The sequence below is a fragment of the Microtus ochrogaster genome, unplaced genomic scaffold (genome assembly GCF_000317375.1).
Source record: "Microtus ochrogaster isolate Prairie Vole_2 unplaced genomic scaffold, MicOch1.0 UNK16, whole genome shotgun sequence".
Taxonomy (NCBI): domain Eukaryota; kingdom Metazoa; phylum Chordata; class Mammalia; order Rodentia; family Cricetidae; genus Microtus; species Microtus ochrogaster.
The window spans coordinates 666899-684050 of NW_004949114.1; the positions used below are offsets into that span (position 1 = coordinate 666899).

A 17152-nucleotide genomic window follows, 5' to 3' on the forward strand; every position below is an offset into this window, starting at 1 on the left:
AGAGAGGGGGGGAAGAGACAGAGAGAGAGAGAGAGGGGGGGGAAGAGACAGAGAGAGAGAGAGACAGAGAGAGAGAGAGAGAGCACACTAGCATTTAAGACAAAATCTTATGTAGCTCGTGCTAGACTTTAAACTTCTTTGTAGCTGAGAATGACCTTGACTTCCTAAATCCCTGCCTCTATCTCCAGAGTGCTAGGACTATACGTGTGCACTGCCACACTCAGGTTGAAGAAGTATTTCTAGCTTCACTTATAGGTAGGGACACTGAGACCCTAGCATCTTCAGTATTTTACCATGATCCAATGATCCGTGCATAGAATGCTTGCTCCTAGTGAGGCTAGGGCTAGTGAGATGACTCATGAGGTAAAGGTGCCTTCTGTGCAAGCCTGACCACCTGAGCTCCATCCCTGAGAGGAAAGAAGCGACTTCTGGAAGCTATTCTCCGACATCTACACATGTTCCATGACATGTACACAGCCTTGCACACACTTATTACAGACACATACAATAGTAATAAAAAAAATAAAACATAGCAGGCCGTATCTAAGAATGACAGCAGAAATTGTTTTTGTCCTCCCCGTTCGCACACAAACACATGTGGATTTACACAAATGGGCACATGCACACACATGTGAACATACGCACACATGGACATATACACCCATATTCACATGCACACACACATATACACAAGAAGCTGACTGATGATGTTAGGTAGAAACTCAAGATGACTCTTTTGGATCATCAACCACTGCATTGTTGAAAGGTTTGTTGCACTGTCCTTTAGCTATTTTCATGATCTCTGGCTAACTAAAAAGGAAGGCAACTCCCTGGTTATAATGTCATTCTTGTAGGCTGGGATATAGTTGGCTAGTAGCGAGCTTGCCTAGCATGCAATCCCCAAGTTATATCTGAAATATTCCAAGCTGGGTGTATGTAGCATATGCCTGGAATTTCAACACGTGCAAGGTGGAGACAGGAGGATCAGAACTACAAGGTCATCTGAAGCATAATTCTAATTAGTCTTAATAATAAAAATCTGGAGTCATATATCAGGGTTAAAGCTGAATGATCAGAGAAGCAAAGGAACAGCCACAGTCACCTCTAACCTCTCTAAATCCTCAGATAGAAAAAGGGCTGAGATCCTGTCTATGCCCTACCTTACCACTTTCTCTCTCCACCCAGCCATATCACTTCCTGTTTCCTGCCTGTACAGATCTCCACACCTCTATTGTTAACCAGTGGTTAGCTCCACCCTCTGATCTTCAGGCAAGTTTTATTCATCAGAACATGAACAAAATATCACAACAGTTATCCTTGGCTACATATGGAGTTCCGGGACAGCCTGGGATACATGAGACTGCCTTCACACACACACACACACACACACACACACACACACACACACACACACAGTTTTTATAACAAACCCCTAGCTGGGCTTGGTGGGGTATGCCTTTAATTCTAGCACTCAGGATGCTCAGGTAGGTGGATTTTCTGAGTTTGAAGCCAGACTGATAACCAAAGTGGGTGCCAGGTCAACAAGGAGTACTTAGTAAGACCCTGTCTCATAGAACAAAACAAAACATCCCACTCCTTCATTCACTCACACCTGCCTTTCGGGAAAGTCCAGCATCCTGTCCTACCTCTCTACCAAGGGAGTCTCCTTCAATGTAAGTGTTGCTTGACTTTCCCATCATGAGTCCTCACAGGCCCTCCTCTGACTCCATGGTCACTCACAGGGCACTGTGTCTCGCAGATACTCCCACCACTGCCGAAGGGTGGAATCCCCCATCATGTAGACAATGCGGCCAGCCAGGCAGTTCAGGATGCTGCTCACAGTGGGGAAAGAGCGGCTAGAACAGAACGTTGAGTGCCATCTGTCTTGATAGTAGAAGCCGGAGGGTTTTGGAGACAGGTGGCCAGGGCGGCATGGGGGCCGAGAGGGCAAGGCTATAGGAGGGAGAAAAGCAGATTAAAAAGCAAAGAGAGCATGAACATCTTACAAAATATCAGGCATTCTTTACGATTTTTTTGTAAATTGATTTTCATTCACACTTGTTTGGGTGTCGGTGTACGCATGCCACAGCACACATGTAGCAGTCAGAGGGCAGCTTTTGGAAATCAGTTCTTTTCTTTCACTGTATATGTCCGAGGGTTTGAACTCAGGTCATCAGCCTTGGCTACAAGACCAGAGAAAACAAAGATATTTTGCGCATTGAGCCATTTCAATGATCTAGTCAGGCATGCTTCTGCATACTCTATGTGTAGCTTATCAATGCACTCTTACAGAGCCTGTGAAGTTCTATTATGGTGTGCATGTGTGTGTATGCTCAGGAGCACACATGAGTGTTTCCAATGAGTGTAGCTCATGATTGCCTTAAACTTCCTAAGTACCAGAGAACGGCCTTGACTTCCTAAACCTCCTGTCTTGACCTCTAGAGTGCTGGGACTACAGGTGTGTGCCTCCACACTCAGGATGTAGCGCTATTTATGTCTTCACTTACAAATGGGGATGCTGAGATCCTAGAATGTTAAGTGATTTGCTGTGATTAAGGACAAGGATGATGGAGGCAGGAATAAGAGACCTGCAGGTCCTGGCATGAGTCTGTGACCTCCAAGGGAGTAGATTGGGGTCAGAGTCCTTTGCAGGACCAAGCCCAAGTCAGGGAACTTGGCAGGAGCAGACCCAGACCAGGGGGCATTTAAGGACCTAGGCCTGAGCAGGACTGCAGCAAACTCCACAGGACCAGGTACAAGGGAGCAACCATTGAGGGAGTAGGCCGGAACCAGAAACCTCTGCAGATCCAGGCATAGGTCTGGGACCTCCGAGGGAGTAGACTGCAGTCAGAGACCTTTGAGGGACCAAGCCCAAGCCAGGGGCCTTAGCAGGAGTGGACCCAGACCAGGGACACATAAAGAAAGAGGACTGAGCCAGAGACCTAGGTTGGCCCAGGCCTGAGATAGCGAACTCTACAGGAGCAGATACAAGGGAGCAACCACTGAGGAAGTAGGCCTGAGCCAGGACCTCTGCTGATCCCTGTGAGAATCTGGAACCGCAGAGGAAGGAAGAGGTGCTGAGCCAGGACCTCTCCCAGAGCAGGCCTAAGGCAGCAACCTCAGCAGAAAAAGCCCCAAGCAAGCTATATCTGTGGGAGCATGCCCAGATGACCCCTTCTATTGCAGAGCAAACCCTGGGAGTGCCAAGCGACCTCTAGGAACACTGCTTGACCAATGGGTGACTGGAACTGTGGCCCTGACTGCACCACAAGGAGCAACCACCTGAGCCTTAGATCCACTGGCACCTGCAAGACTGATCATTAGAGTCACAAACAGCCTCAACTATACCAATCATAGGGCAACATGGGTAGACAAGGTAAGAACACACGCAACACCACAAAGAGAAACACTACACCAATAAAAACTAGTGACCCTACAATAGCAGGACTTGAACAACCAAATATAGATAAAACAGAAGAAAATGACCTAAAAAGTAACTTTAGAAGAATGTTTGAGGCCCTTAAAGAGGAAATGAAATATTTCCCCAAAGAAATGAAGGAAAAGACAAACAAAAAATTGGAACACATCAACAAATCCCTTAAAGAAAACCGTGAAAAAGAAATCAAACATATGAAAAAAACTATTCAAGACTTGAAAACTGAAATAGAGACAATAAAGAAAATACAAGCTGAGGGAATTATAGAAACAAATCATTGGAAAACAATCAGGAACCACAAATACAAGCATAAACAGAAGAATACAAGAGATGGAAGACAGAATCTCAAGCACTGAAGATACAATAGATAAAATAGACTCATCAGTCAAAGAAAACATTAAATCTAACAAAACTTAATACAAAATATCCAGGACACCTCAAACACCACAAAAAGACCAAATGTAAGAATAATAGGTAAAGACAAAGGAGAAGAAGTTCAACTAAAAGCACAGAAAATATGTTTAACAAAATCATAGAAGAAAACTTTCCTAACCTGAAGAAAGAGGTGTCTATGAAGATACAAGAAGCTTACAGGACACCAAATAGACTGGATCAAAAAAAAAAAAGTCACCTCGCCACATAATAATCAAAACACTAAACATACAGAATAAAGAAAGGATATTAAGAGCTACAAAGGGAAAAGATCAAATAACTTATAAAAACAGACCTATCAGAATTACACCTGACTTTTCAATGGAAACAATGAAAGCCAGATGGTCCTGGTCAAGCGTTATGAAAACATTAAGAGACCACGGATGCCAGCCCAGACTACTATACCCAGCAAAACTTTCAATTACCATAGAAGGACAAAACAAGATATTCCATGACAGAACCAGATATAACCAATGCCTAGCCACAAACCTAGCCCTACACAAAGTACTAGAAGGAAAACTCCAATTCAAGGAAGTTGGCTACATCAACAAAACCACAGACAATAGATGATCTCACAGCAGCAAATCCCAAAGAAGGGAAAAACACAAAAAGTAACATCACCAGCAATAAAAACTATAATAACAGGAGATAGCAATCACTGGTCATTAATATCCATTAATATAAATGAACTCAACTCACCTATAAAAAGACATAGGCTAACAGATTGGATATGAAAACTGAATCCATCCTTCTGCTGCATACAAGAAACACACCTCAACCTCAAAGACAGACATTGCCTCAGAGTAAAGGGTTGGGAAAAAATTTTCCAATTAAATGGGCCTAAGAAACAAACTGGTGTAGCTATCCTAATATCTAACAAAATAGACTTCAAATTGAAATCAGTCAAAAGAGACAAAGAAGGACATTTCATATTAGTCACAGAAAAAATCCATCAAGAGGAAATTTCAATATCGAACACCTATATCCCAAATACAAGGGTACCCTCATATGTAAAAGAAACACCTCTAAGCTTAAATCACACATTGAACCACACACACACTAATAGCGGGCGACCTCAATACTCCCCTCCTCTAAGCTTAAATCACACATTGAACCACACACACACACTAATAGGGGAGACCTCAACACTCCCCTCTCACCACTGTACAGGTCAATCAGACAAGAATTTCACAGAAAAATAAGGGAACTAACAGATGTTATGACTCAAATGAACTTAACAGATATCTATAGAACATTCCATCTAAACATAAAAGAATATGCCTTCTTCTCAGCACCTCATGGAACATTCTCAAAAAACTGACCACATATTGGGTAACAAAAAAAAAAAAAAAAAAAAACCCCAACAGATGCAAAAAAAAAAAAAAAATTGAAATAACCCCATGTATCTTACCGGATCACCATTGCTTAAAATTAAGATTCAACAACAACCCTAATTCCAGAAAGCTCACAAACACATGGAAATTAAACAATGCTCACCTGAATCATCAATGGTTCAAGGAAGAAATAAAGGGAGAAATTAAAGACTACCTAAAATTCAATGAAAATGACCATACAACATATCCAAAATTATAGGACACAATGAAAGCAGTGTTAAGAGGAAAGTTCACAGCACTAAATGCCTATATAAAGAAACTGAAAAAAAATCTCACACTAGTGAATTAATATAACATTTCAAACTTTAGAACAAAAAGAGGCAAACTCAACCAGGAGAACTAGACAGTAGGAAATAATCAAATTGAGAGCTGAAATCAACAAAATAGAAACAAAGAAAACAATACAAAGATTCAATGAGACAAAGAGTTGGTTCCTTGAGAAAATCAACAAAATAGACAAACCTTTATCCAAACTAAACACAAGACAGAGAGACAATATCCAAATTAACAAAATCAGAAATGAAAAGGGAGACATAACAACAGACATGGAGGAAATCCAGAGAATCATTAGATCATATTTCAAAAACCTGTACTCCACGGAAAACTTGAAGGAAATGGACAACTTTCTGGATAAACATCACTTACTAAAATTTAATTAAGATCAGATAAGCAAATAAAATAGACCTTTAACTGCTAAAGAATAGAAATAGTCATCAAAAGTCTCACAACCAAAAAAAGAAAAAAAAGCCCAGGACCAAATGGCTTCAGCACAGAATTCTACAAGATTTTTAAAGGAGAACTAATAACAGTACTCCTCAAATTATTCCACATAATAGAAACAGAAGGAACATTGCCAAAGTCTTTTGAAATAAAATACTGGCAAATTGAATCCAAGAACACATCATCCACTATGATCAAGTCAGCTTCATCCCAGAGATGCAGAAGAAAATCTGTCAACGTAATCTACCATATAACAAACTGAAAAATAAAAATCACATGATCGTCTCATCAGATGCTGAAAAAGCTTTTGACAAAATATAACATCCCTTCATGCTAAAGGTCTTGGAGAGAGCAGGGATACAAGGAATATACCCAAATATAATAAAAGCAATATACAGCAAACAAATATGTAACATCAAACTAAATGGAGAGAAACTCCACCAATCCCACTGAAATCAGAAACAAGACAAGGTTGTCCAGTCTTTCCTTATCTATTCAATATAGTTCTTGAGGTCCTAGCTAGAGCAACAAGATACCAGAAGGAGATCAAGGGGATACAAATCAGAAGAGAAGAAATCAAACTCTCACTATTTGCTGGTGATATGATAGTTTACATAAGCAACCCCAAAAATTCTACCAAGGAACTTCTACAACTCATAAACACCTTCAGTAATGTAGCAGGATACAAGATTAACTCAAAAAAATCAGTAGCCCTCCTTTATACAGATGATAAATTGACTGAGAAAGAAATCAAAGAAACATCACGCTTTATAATAGCCACAAATAACATAAAATATCTAAATATCTTGGAGTAACTCTAACCAAAGAAGTGGAAGACTTGTATGACAAGAACTTTAAATCTTTGAAGAAAGAAATTGAAGAAAACACCAGAAAGTGAAAAGATCTCCCATGCTCTTGGGTAGGTAGAATTAACATAATAAAAATGGCAATCTTATCAAAAAGTAATCTACAGATTCAATGTAATTCCCATCATAATCCCAGCAAAATCCTTAACAGACTTTGAAAGAATGGTACTCAATTTCAAATGAAAAAGCAAAATGCCCAGTATAGCCAAAACAATACTGTACAATAAAGGAACTTCTGGAGGCATCACAATCCCTGACTTCAAACTCTACTACAGAGCTACAGTCCTGAAAACAGCCTGGTATTAGCATAAAAACAGACAGAAGGACCAATGGAACCAAATCGAAGGCCCAGATATTAATCTATACACCTACAAATACCTGATTTTTGACAAAGAATCAAAAAAATATCAAATGGAAAAAAAAGAAAGCATATTTAACAAGTGGTGCTGGCATAACTGGATATCAACATGCAGAAAAATGAAAATAGACCCATATCTATCACCATGCACAAAACTCAAGTCCAAATAGATCAAAGACCACACCATAAAGCCAGCCACATTGAACCTCACAGAAGAGAAAGTGGGAAGTACACTTGAATGCATTGGCACAGGAGACCTCTTCCTAAATACAACTTCAGACACTGAGAGAAATAATTAATAAATGGGACGTCCTGAAACTGAAAAGCTTCTGTAAAGCAAAGGACATGGTCAACCAGACAAAACAGCAGCCTACAGAATGGGAAAAGATCTTCACCAACCCTGCATCAGACAGAGGACTGATGTCTAAAATATACAAAGAACTCAAGAAACTGGTCATAAAAAGAACAAATAACCCAATAAAAAAATCAAGTACAGACCTAAGCAGAAAACTCTCAACAGAGAAATCTAAAATTTCTAAAAGACACTTAAGGAAATGTTCAACATCATTAGTCATCAGAGAAATGCAAATCAAAACAACTCTGAGATGCCATCTTACACCTGTAAGAATGGCCAAGATCAAAAACACTGATGACAACTTATGCTGGAGAGGTTGTGGGGAAAAGGAAACACTTCTGCATTGCTGTTGGGAGTGAAAGCTGGTACAATCCCTTTGGATATCAACATGGCAATTTCTCAGAAAATTAGGAAACAAGCTTCCTCAAGACCCAGCACTACCACTTTTGGGTATATTTTCAAAGGATGCTCAATTGTGCCACAAGGACATGTGCTCAACTATGTTCATAGCAGCATTGTTTGTCATAGCCAGAACCTGGAAACAACCTAAATGCTCCATGACAGAAGAATGGATAATAAAGATGTGGTATCTTTACACAATGGAGTACTATATAGCAGAAAAAAATAACATCTTGAATTTTACAGGCAAATGGATGGAGCTAGAAAACATCATTTTGAGTGAGGTAACCCAGACCCAGAAAGACAAATATCATATGTAATCACTCATAAGTGTTTTTTAGACATAAAGCAAAGGAAACCAGTCTACAAATCACAATCCCAGTGAACCTAGACAACAAAGAGGACCCTAATAGAGACTTACACATGTTTAATCTACATGGGAAGTAGAAAAAGAGAAGATCTCCTGAGTAAATTGCGAGCAGGGGAACCATGGAAGAGGGTTGAAGGGGAGATGAAGGTGGGGGAGCAAAGAAAAAGATATAGCTCAATAAAATCAATTAAAAAAAACAAGAATGATGGGCCATGCCTTTGGGAAGTAGAGTCAGACGTCTATGAAGTCAAGGGCAGTCTGGTCTACACAGCAAGTTGCAGACCAGCCAAGGCTATGTAGTGAGATCCTGTCTCAAAACAAACAAACAAACAAACAAACAAAAGAAGAACACAGATGGCTGGAAATGCATCCAAGTTTGTAGAATGCTTACCTAGTATGTTTGATGCTCTGGGTTCAAATCTCATCACTGAATAAAGCATTTCTGTCAGCTTCTGGCCTGTAACTCAGGAGGTGGAGGGAGAAGGATAAAAACTTTGAGGTGGTGTTTACAAGATGGCCCAGTGGGTGAAGGCATTTACTGTGCAAGCCTGGTGACTTCAGTTCAATTCCCCAGGGCCCACACGAATGTGGAAAGTGAGAACTGCCTCCACGGAGTTCTCCTCTGACCTCACACACACCCATCATGGCACATGTGCACTCATATCCACATCGCATATCCACATACATAGCAATCAGAAACAGATAAGTAATTTTTAAAAGCCATCAAGATGTCGCCATCTCCAAAGTTGATTGAGTTTGATCCTGGAACCCACATGGTGGAAGGAGAAAATCCAATTCTACAAGTTCCCCTCTGACCTCCACACCTTTGGTGTGCCATGCATGGCTACACACACACACACACACACACACACACACACACACGCACACACACAGTAAAAAATTTTTTCAATTAAAAATGTTCTAGTTTCTTCCTTGGCTACATAATAGGTTCAAGGCCAACCTGTGCTACTCAAGCCTGTTTCAAAAGAAAGCAGCAAGTATGCTGGCATGCGCCTTTAATACCAGCACTCAAAAGGCAGAAGAGGGTGGATGCCTGTGAGTTCAAGGCCAGCCTCCTACGCACACCACGTTCCAGGCCAGCTAGGGCGTCATCGTGAAACCCTATCTAAAATGACAAAATAACAAAAAGCTCAGTTGAATAATACAAAAATCCATTCAAAACTAACAATTGGAAACAGTGTGAAGAAGAGATGATAATGACCCCCACGCAGACCAAGGATGTGTACCAATTCATGCCTGCACTCAGTGCTTAGCTCCTGCTGTCTCCACTACACACCAAGAAAGGTTGAAGGGGAGCCAAAGTGATACGGCGTCAAGGTGCAGGGGAGCACTGAAAAGATCTACATGACTGCCTGTTCAACCTGTTCCTCCAAAGATAAAACCTGAATCCCAAGAGGTCCCTTCAAAGGAGAGAGAAGGTACCCAAAGAGAGAGGGGGAAAAGCTGATGCTGGCAAGGATGAGTAGAACATGGAGGTGCCAGGGCTTGAGAATGCAGCTTAGCTGGTAGGTGCTTGATTGCCTAGTGTTCACAAAGCACTGGGTTTGAGTCTAAGTTTGAATTCAGTATTAGGTGATGCTCTGGAATAATCCCTCTGTACACTGTGAAGATATGTTGCTCTCATTGTTAATAAAATGTTGATTGGCCTATGGTGAGGCAGACTTTTCAGGGAAGAGAGAGTGCTGGGGAGAAGAAGGTCAGGGTCTGAGGAGCCTCCATGGGATGCAGAGCAAGCAGGACAGGAAGTATGTACGTGAGGTAAACACATCCTCTGGGCGGCACATACATTCATAGAAATGGGTTAAGCTAGCTAAGGATAAACTGAGCTATCGACTGAGAATTTATAATTAATAATAAGTCTCTGTGTGGTTAATTAGGGAGCAGCTGGCAGGACAGAACTGATCGGTGGTCTAGATGGAAAACTCTGTCTACAAGATGAGGTCAGACTTGAACTCCTGATCCTCCTTATTTCCAGAGTGCCAAAATAGCGGGTGTGCACCACACTGTCCCATAGAAGCTGGATTTACCGTTAGTGTTTCAAGAATCCAAGAATAAGAATATAAAAATGTAGATTCTAAAAATAAGAACATAGAAGTGAAGAAATATAAAGTTGTAAGCCTAGGAGAATGAGAGCAGACAGTCAGCAGCTGTCTCAGCAGTTTAAGGATTAACTATTAACCATGGGTTACTCCACTTTACAACCCATAGTTCTATTTGCAAGGCTGAAGTGGCCCTCTGCAAACTTAGGGTTGCTCTGCAAACCGAGGATCAGCTTTTAGATACTCCCCCGCCCCCGGCCACTCATGACCAGAAATTGATGTGAGCTTTTAAATTATGAGTTAGCTTTTAAATTCTGGGATATATGTGACTTTTGACTTTTGGGTTTTATATTGTCCCCTACCCTTCCCTGCTTTGTGAAACTGGCAGTCAGGGGAGGTGCAGAGCCTTGGTAAACACTATCAAGGAGTGACAGGAAAAGCGACGGGTTAAATATAAACACTAATTTAAATGAAAAACTTTGTTAATGGAAATTGCAAAGAAGGGTAATTTGTATCTGAGTTTTACCTTGAGATTGTAAAAATTCTTTTGTTATTACCCAATGCTTGCTATAAAAGGAGGAGTTCAAAAACCAGCCTTTGCCACAGCCTTACCAATCCATCTCTGACTGTAGTCTCAGCTAGCTGATAAGCTTTTTGTGCTCCATGGAGATTTGTTTTTTAATTTTTTTAAAAGATTTATTTATTATGTATACAGTATTCTGTCTGCATGTACGCCTGCAGGCCAGAAGAGGGCACCAGATCTCATTACAGATGGTTGTGACCCACCATGTGGTTGCTGGGAATTGAACTCAGGACCACTAGAAGAGCAGCCAGTGCTCTTATCCTCTGAGCCATCTCGCCAGCACCTGTTTTTTTAATGTTTTTCCTGGAATAAAGTTTGCTTCTGGTTTAGTAGATGTTGGTGGTCTGTCCTTATCTTTGTGTGACCCCCGTGGACCCAACAGTGTTCTTTTTTTTTAATCTTAAATTTATGTGAATGTGTGTATGCCATCTGTGTTACAGTGCCAGCTGGAGCCAGAAAAGGGGGTTGAATTCCCACAGGCTGAAGTTGTGGGAACGGGCAGTTGTGGGTCACTCAACATGAAGCCGGGCAAACACTCAGGTCTTTTGGAAGAGTAATAAGAGTTCCTAACCTAGGAGCCCTCTCTCCAGCCTCTTGCTGTGGCATTCATCAGTCCTGACATCCTTAAGCTTTAAAGTTTGGCCTCAAGGAGGTGAAGGATATGTTTCTATTGCGAATTGTGGAGATGGCTTCAAGAGTTGGTACTTGTAAATTCAGGACGTTGTATGTATTATAAATGTATAGCTGTTTGTATGTTTATTATAATGTCAATAAAATATTTTTTTCTTTATTATCAGTGCTAGGGATAGCATCCTGTGCCTTGCCCAAGCTAGGCAAGTACTGCTAGGCTAGAAGTATGCTGTTATAGCCCTAGTACTAACCACTGTACTACACTTCCCTGGCAGGAAAAAATTAAAAACCTACAATAAAACCCATCTAAGGGCTGCGGAGCTGGTTCAGTGGGTGATGTACAGGCATGTGCAAGGGTGAAGGCCTAAGTTTGACTCCTAGAACACATATAAACACTGAGTGTGTTGTGCCTGGAACCTAAGCACCTGGGGAGGTGGAGACAACAGATCCCAGGGGCCTAAGCCCAGCCAGTCTAGCTGAAACAGCAAGCTCGGTAAGATTCTTTGTCTCAAAAAATAAAGAAGATCTTTATTTATGTGGCCTTTTGTTTACTTTTCTAGAAGATTGACCTGTTACCTGGGTTCTTCTTTCTACATACACCTGGAACCCTTCCTCCAGCCTGGCACTGATGGCTGACAACCAGCTACTTCCCTGGCATGAGTGGTGGCCCATACCTGGGAACAACTCAAATATCTCCTTCAATGCCATCCATTTTGGGCTTAGAGGGTACTGGAAGCAAAATCAATCTCTGCCTCAGCCCTCCAAGGGACTGGACACAGGGATCCCAAGGCTGCGTGGCTGGCCACTGTGTTCTTGTGCCTGAGGCTCTAGACCCCCCCCCCACCTCCTCTAGGGACACTGTATCTGGTATACCCCAGAAAGAGCATAAAGCAACTGTGCCCATTGTTCTTTTGCGACTGAGCAGAGTTTCTACAAAAACTTCAGAGAGAAAGAGAGAGAGAGAGAGAGAGAGAGAGAGAGAGAGAGAGAGAGAGAGAGAGAGAGAGAGAACACGTTTTCATGTGATCAATGCTTTCAAGTTCTTCCTTTCTGAGGAAGTAGCAAGAGAGAGGCCGGCCCCTCTGAAGATTGTGAGTGCTTGGTGAGTAAAGGCAACTCAGTTGGTCACTATGAACCATTGTCCTTAGAACCTCTATGGACAATAATATGTGCACTGACCCTCCCTTGCTTGCTGGCTGTAGCTGAAAAATCAGAACTAGGTCTCTCCTACATGAGTTCTGTTCACAACCTACCCAGCCACCCTTGGGCTGGCAGAACCCCAGTTTTTCCTTCTCTAATCATTATCAGTTAACAATTCACTGCCAGTTGAAACCACTTTCCCTGCACAAGAACCATAATACAGCTTAAAGTAAAATAAAACATGATAGAGAACAACTGGGGAGAACATTCTGACCTCTGCCTGGTCTCACGTACTTCACACAGGAGAGTGAACCCACACCCATACAGCACACTCACACACACACACACACACACACACACACACACACACACACGTGCAAACACACATGATTTCAGGAATACACACATATACCATACACAACATACTCACATACTGATATATTTCACACACACCTATATACCACACACAGACACACATACATTACACACACACACACCAAATCAAAAAGCTCACAACCCATCTCAGCTGATGACCATCCTTTCCCCACCCCCATATTCCAAACTCACTCACCCACATTCCTCATGTTCCCAATGGCTGCTGGTGTCACCAGGATGGGAGATATGCCTGAAGGGAGTGGCTGGTCAGTCACACTCCTGAAGAAACACAGAGTATGAACTTTGACGGAGGTTGACCAGGAGAAAATTTGATTTGCAAAGAACATACCATGAATGACTGGTTATCTCTCCTCTGCCTAATCCCAGGGCACTACACTAAAGGGAGCACTGATGGGCGACTGTAATAGGAGAGAACAACCTTATCAGTTCACTAACAGTCAAGATATTGAAAGGGTCATACAGTTCTCTTTTATAATAAACGGAATTTCACAGCAAATGAGAAACTACAGTTTCCTTGGGCACTAGAGTCTAGGAAGAACAATTCATTTTGTTATTGTCATTACACAAACAGGCAGTAGGGACTACAACAATACCCCTTATCCCAACCCGCCCCACTTACCTTTTTGACACAGGCTGTAAAGCCCACGAGTCCCAGGCTGGACTTGTTTGTATTCACTGTGCAGCCAAGGATGGCCTTGAACTAGTTTTGTTTTGCTTGTTTTTCAAGACAAGGTTTTTCTGTGTAGCCCTGGCTGTACTGGAACTCACTCTGCAAACCAGGCTGGCCTCAAACCCACAAAAATCTACCTGCCTCTGCCTCCCGAATGCTGCGGTTAAAGGCATGTGCCACCACTGTCCGGTGTTCTTGAACTCTTGACTTTCCTGCCCCCATTATAATGTCACCCTTGACCACACTAAGAATACAAGATCACTCTGAGCTGCAGGAATCTCTAAATAATGACGACAGTGAGATGCCTCCTCAAGTAAAGGGGCTTGGCTGCCAAACCTGACAAACTGGGTTTGATACCTGGTCCCACATGGTGGAAGGACAGAACTGACTTCCTCAAGTTGACTTCTGACCTCCACATAGCTATGGTGAGGACTGGGACACATTCAGTATCTAGATGTCTTACCCAGCCATCAGTTCTTCATCATGCCGTGTGGTCACCTTCAGGTAACTTCCACTGGAGTGACCGACTAAAGCATCGCAGGGCAGAGTAGAGGGTTGAGCACAGAACCAGAGCTCCCCAGAGACCACATCCCTGTACTGGCAGGTGGGCCCTCGGGCTCCAGTTGACTGGGGGTCCACGTTGCAGATCACAGTCTCTTGAGTGCCATCCCTGCCTCGAAAATACCCCCTAAAGTCAACGGTGGCTCGTTTTCCTTTCCAGACCCTCTGTAGGACCCCAACTGCCTCACTGGAGTGGATCAGCCTCACTTGCACCTGGGCCCGTCCAGCCCAGAGCAGGGGGAAGGACAAGAGGTATGTGCCATTCTCCAGATCCTTCACCTCCCCTGGGACTCCTGCCTTCAACTCCTGCCCCAACAGCTGTGCCCGAAACAGATCTCCACCATGAGTCTTGGGCCTACCCTGGTGGTCCCTAGCCACAAGAATGGCCTCTAGATTACTTCCCAGAGTATAGGTGGCCTGAGCAGGACTCTTCAAGTGGTAGGTGGAGGTTTGGGGACTGGTAGAAGCCAAAAAGTCATCCTTGTCGCCACCAGTTGGAGGCCAGTACAGAAGGCTGGTCAGGTTGGTGAGTTCTTGAGAGAGAGAGTTCCAGTTGTTGGGCTCAGAGGCATGTTTAGAGGCACGATGGGGTAGTGGGATCCAATGGTTCATGGGCTCAGGCCAAGACATCATGAGAGAGAACACCTGTGGGAAAAGAAAGAGGGATATGCCAGTGTGTTGTGGGTGCCATATTTTCTTCCTGGAAGGAGGTATTACAGTTGGCCAAGTAGCACCCAGCAGTCCTATCCACCCATGTTGTTCTATTTGTCATTCATAAGCCTGGCATTTGGGTCACCATGATCATTATTTGAAAGAAACAGTTCAGTACTGGGTTGATACTGTTGCTCGAATTTCTGGGGAGTCCTACTGGACTCACCATATGTTACCAGGGAAATTGAAATTGGGCCCCACTCTGGAATAATAATTCTTCTTCTTCTTCTTCTTCTTCTTCTTCTTCTTCTTCTTCTTCTTCTTCTTCTTCTTCTTCTTCTTCTTCTTCTTCTTCTCTTTCTCCTCCTTCCTAATCCTCCTCCTCTTCTTCTTCTTCCTTCCTTTTTTCCCTCTTCCTCCTACTTCTTTAGACTTATATGCATGAGTGTTTTGCTTGCGTGAATAACTTTATACCACATGCATCTTTGGTGCCCAAGAACAGAAGAGGGCATTGGATCACCTGGAACTGGAGTTACAAAAGGCTGTAAGCTGTCAAATGGGTGCTGGGAGCCGAACCCAGATACTCTCTCTATAATAGACAGTGTTCTTAACCACTGAGCCACCTCTCTAGCTACAAATGCCTCTTAGTTTTTTTCTTTTTAAACAGTCTCTCTCTCTCTCTCTCTCTCTCTCTCTCTCTCTCTCTCTCTCTCTCTCTCTGTGTGTGTGTGTGTGTGTGTGTACACAGACAAACTATTGTACTTGCACACTATGGCCTGTATGTGAAGGCCAGAGGACAATTTGTAGGGTCATAGCTCTCCTTCTACCATTTCCAGGATATCAAATGCAGGCCATCAGGTTTGACAACTAGATTCCTTACCTGCTGAGCCATCTTGCTATTCCTAGTATTGGCATTATCTGATGTGCTAGAGAACAGTAGCACTGATGCTTACAGACGCTGTAACCCAAGCACTCAGGATCTCATTGTGTACACTACGCTTGGGAGGCAGAGTTAGGAGGAGCTCAGCCTGGTCTACAAAGCAAGCTCCAGGACAGCCAGAGCTGTTACACAGAAAAACCCTGTCTTTGAAAAAAAGAGAAAGAAACAAGGTTTATCTGAGTTTCTCTGACTGTCCTAAGACTCACTTTGCAGACGAGGTTGACCTCAAACTCAGAGATCAGCCAACCTACATCTCCTTAGTGCTGTAATTAAAAGTGTATGCCAGCGTACACAGTACAGTAATTTTTCAATAAAAGAGAATTTAAATAACCAAGAAATCTATGACTAGATCCTCTACTGAATTATTAAGAAAACAAATAAAACCACTTTGGAATTGCTCTATGTATTCATAAAAATGATTTAAGTGACAATTGATAAGTATCAATATTGGTAAAAATAGAAAGCAACCGTATCTCTCAAGTTACATTAATGAAAGTTGGATAGCTATTATTTTCATCTTTTAATGTATGTGTATGTTAGGACAAAGCAATTCATCTCATAGGTACATACTCAGTGCTAAGGTGTGGTATTCACTAAGATACATGGGATAGAAAGCTTACTGTAAGTTGGGCAGTGGGAGGCAGAGGCAGGCAGGTCTCTGTGAATTTGTGGCTAGCCTGATCTATGGAGTGAGTTTGTGGCTAGCCTGATCTATGGAGTGAGTTCCAGGACAGCCAGGGATATACAGAGAAACCCTGTCTCAAAGAAAAGAAAGTTCACAGTAGCAGCAGTGAAGACCCCTCCTGACTGTATCTCAGTTAATAGAGCGACTGTTTAATATGCACAAAGTCCTGAATTCTACTTCCTGGTGTGGTGGTGCCTGCTGCAATGGCATCCCCAGGGAGAAGAATTCAGAAGGATGAGAAGTTCAAGGTCAGTGGTAGAGGTCTAGTATGTGTGAGGCTCTGGATTCCAAACTTAACGCTGCCAAACGTTAATGATGGGGGGGGGGAGTTGTTGAAGTTGTTCTTATATAACTTGCTATATGACAAGTTTGAGACAAGCCTGAGAAACATGAAGCTCTTATCTCAAAAAGTGGGGGGAAATCCTCAAACTGAAAATAACACAAATTTCTTTCTTTTAATTTTCCTGCTTTCCTTTTCTAGTTTTCTTTTTCTTCCTTCCTTTCTT

The 17152-nt window shown here is 42.4% G+C and overlaps 2 protein-coding genes across 2 annotated transcripts in view; both read right to left on the minus strand.

The window, feature by feature from the left end:
- Positions 1–15913, minus strand: part of LOC102000759 (NXPE family member 3-like) — an 18307-nt gene extending 2394 nt beyond the window's left edge. Inside the window, exons 1-4 of the mRNA XM_013353736.1 lie at positions 15902–15913; positions 14273–15015; positions 13315–13397; positions 1741–1953 (exon numbers count right to left, since the gene is read on the minus strand). Of these exons, the coding sequence (XP_013209190.1) occupies positions 1741–1953; positions 13315–13397; positions 14273–15015; positions 15902–15913 (1051 nt within the window). The remainder of the gene's footprint in view (positions 1–1740; positions 1954–13314; positions 13398–14272; positions 15016–15901) is intronic.
- LOC102000481 (NXPE family member 3-like) overlaps positions 1–17152 on the minus strand; it is a 76691-nt gene that overhangs the window by 54580 nt on the left and 4959 nt on the right. The gene's annotated exons all lie outside the window — the stretch shown is intronic.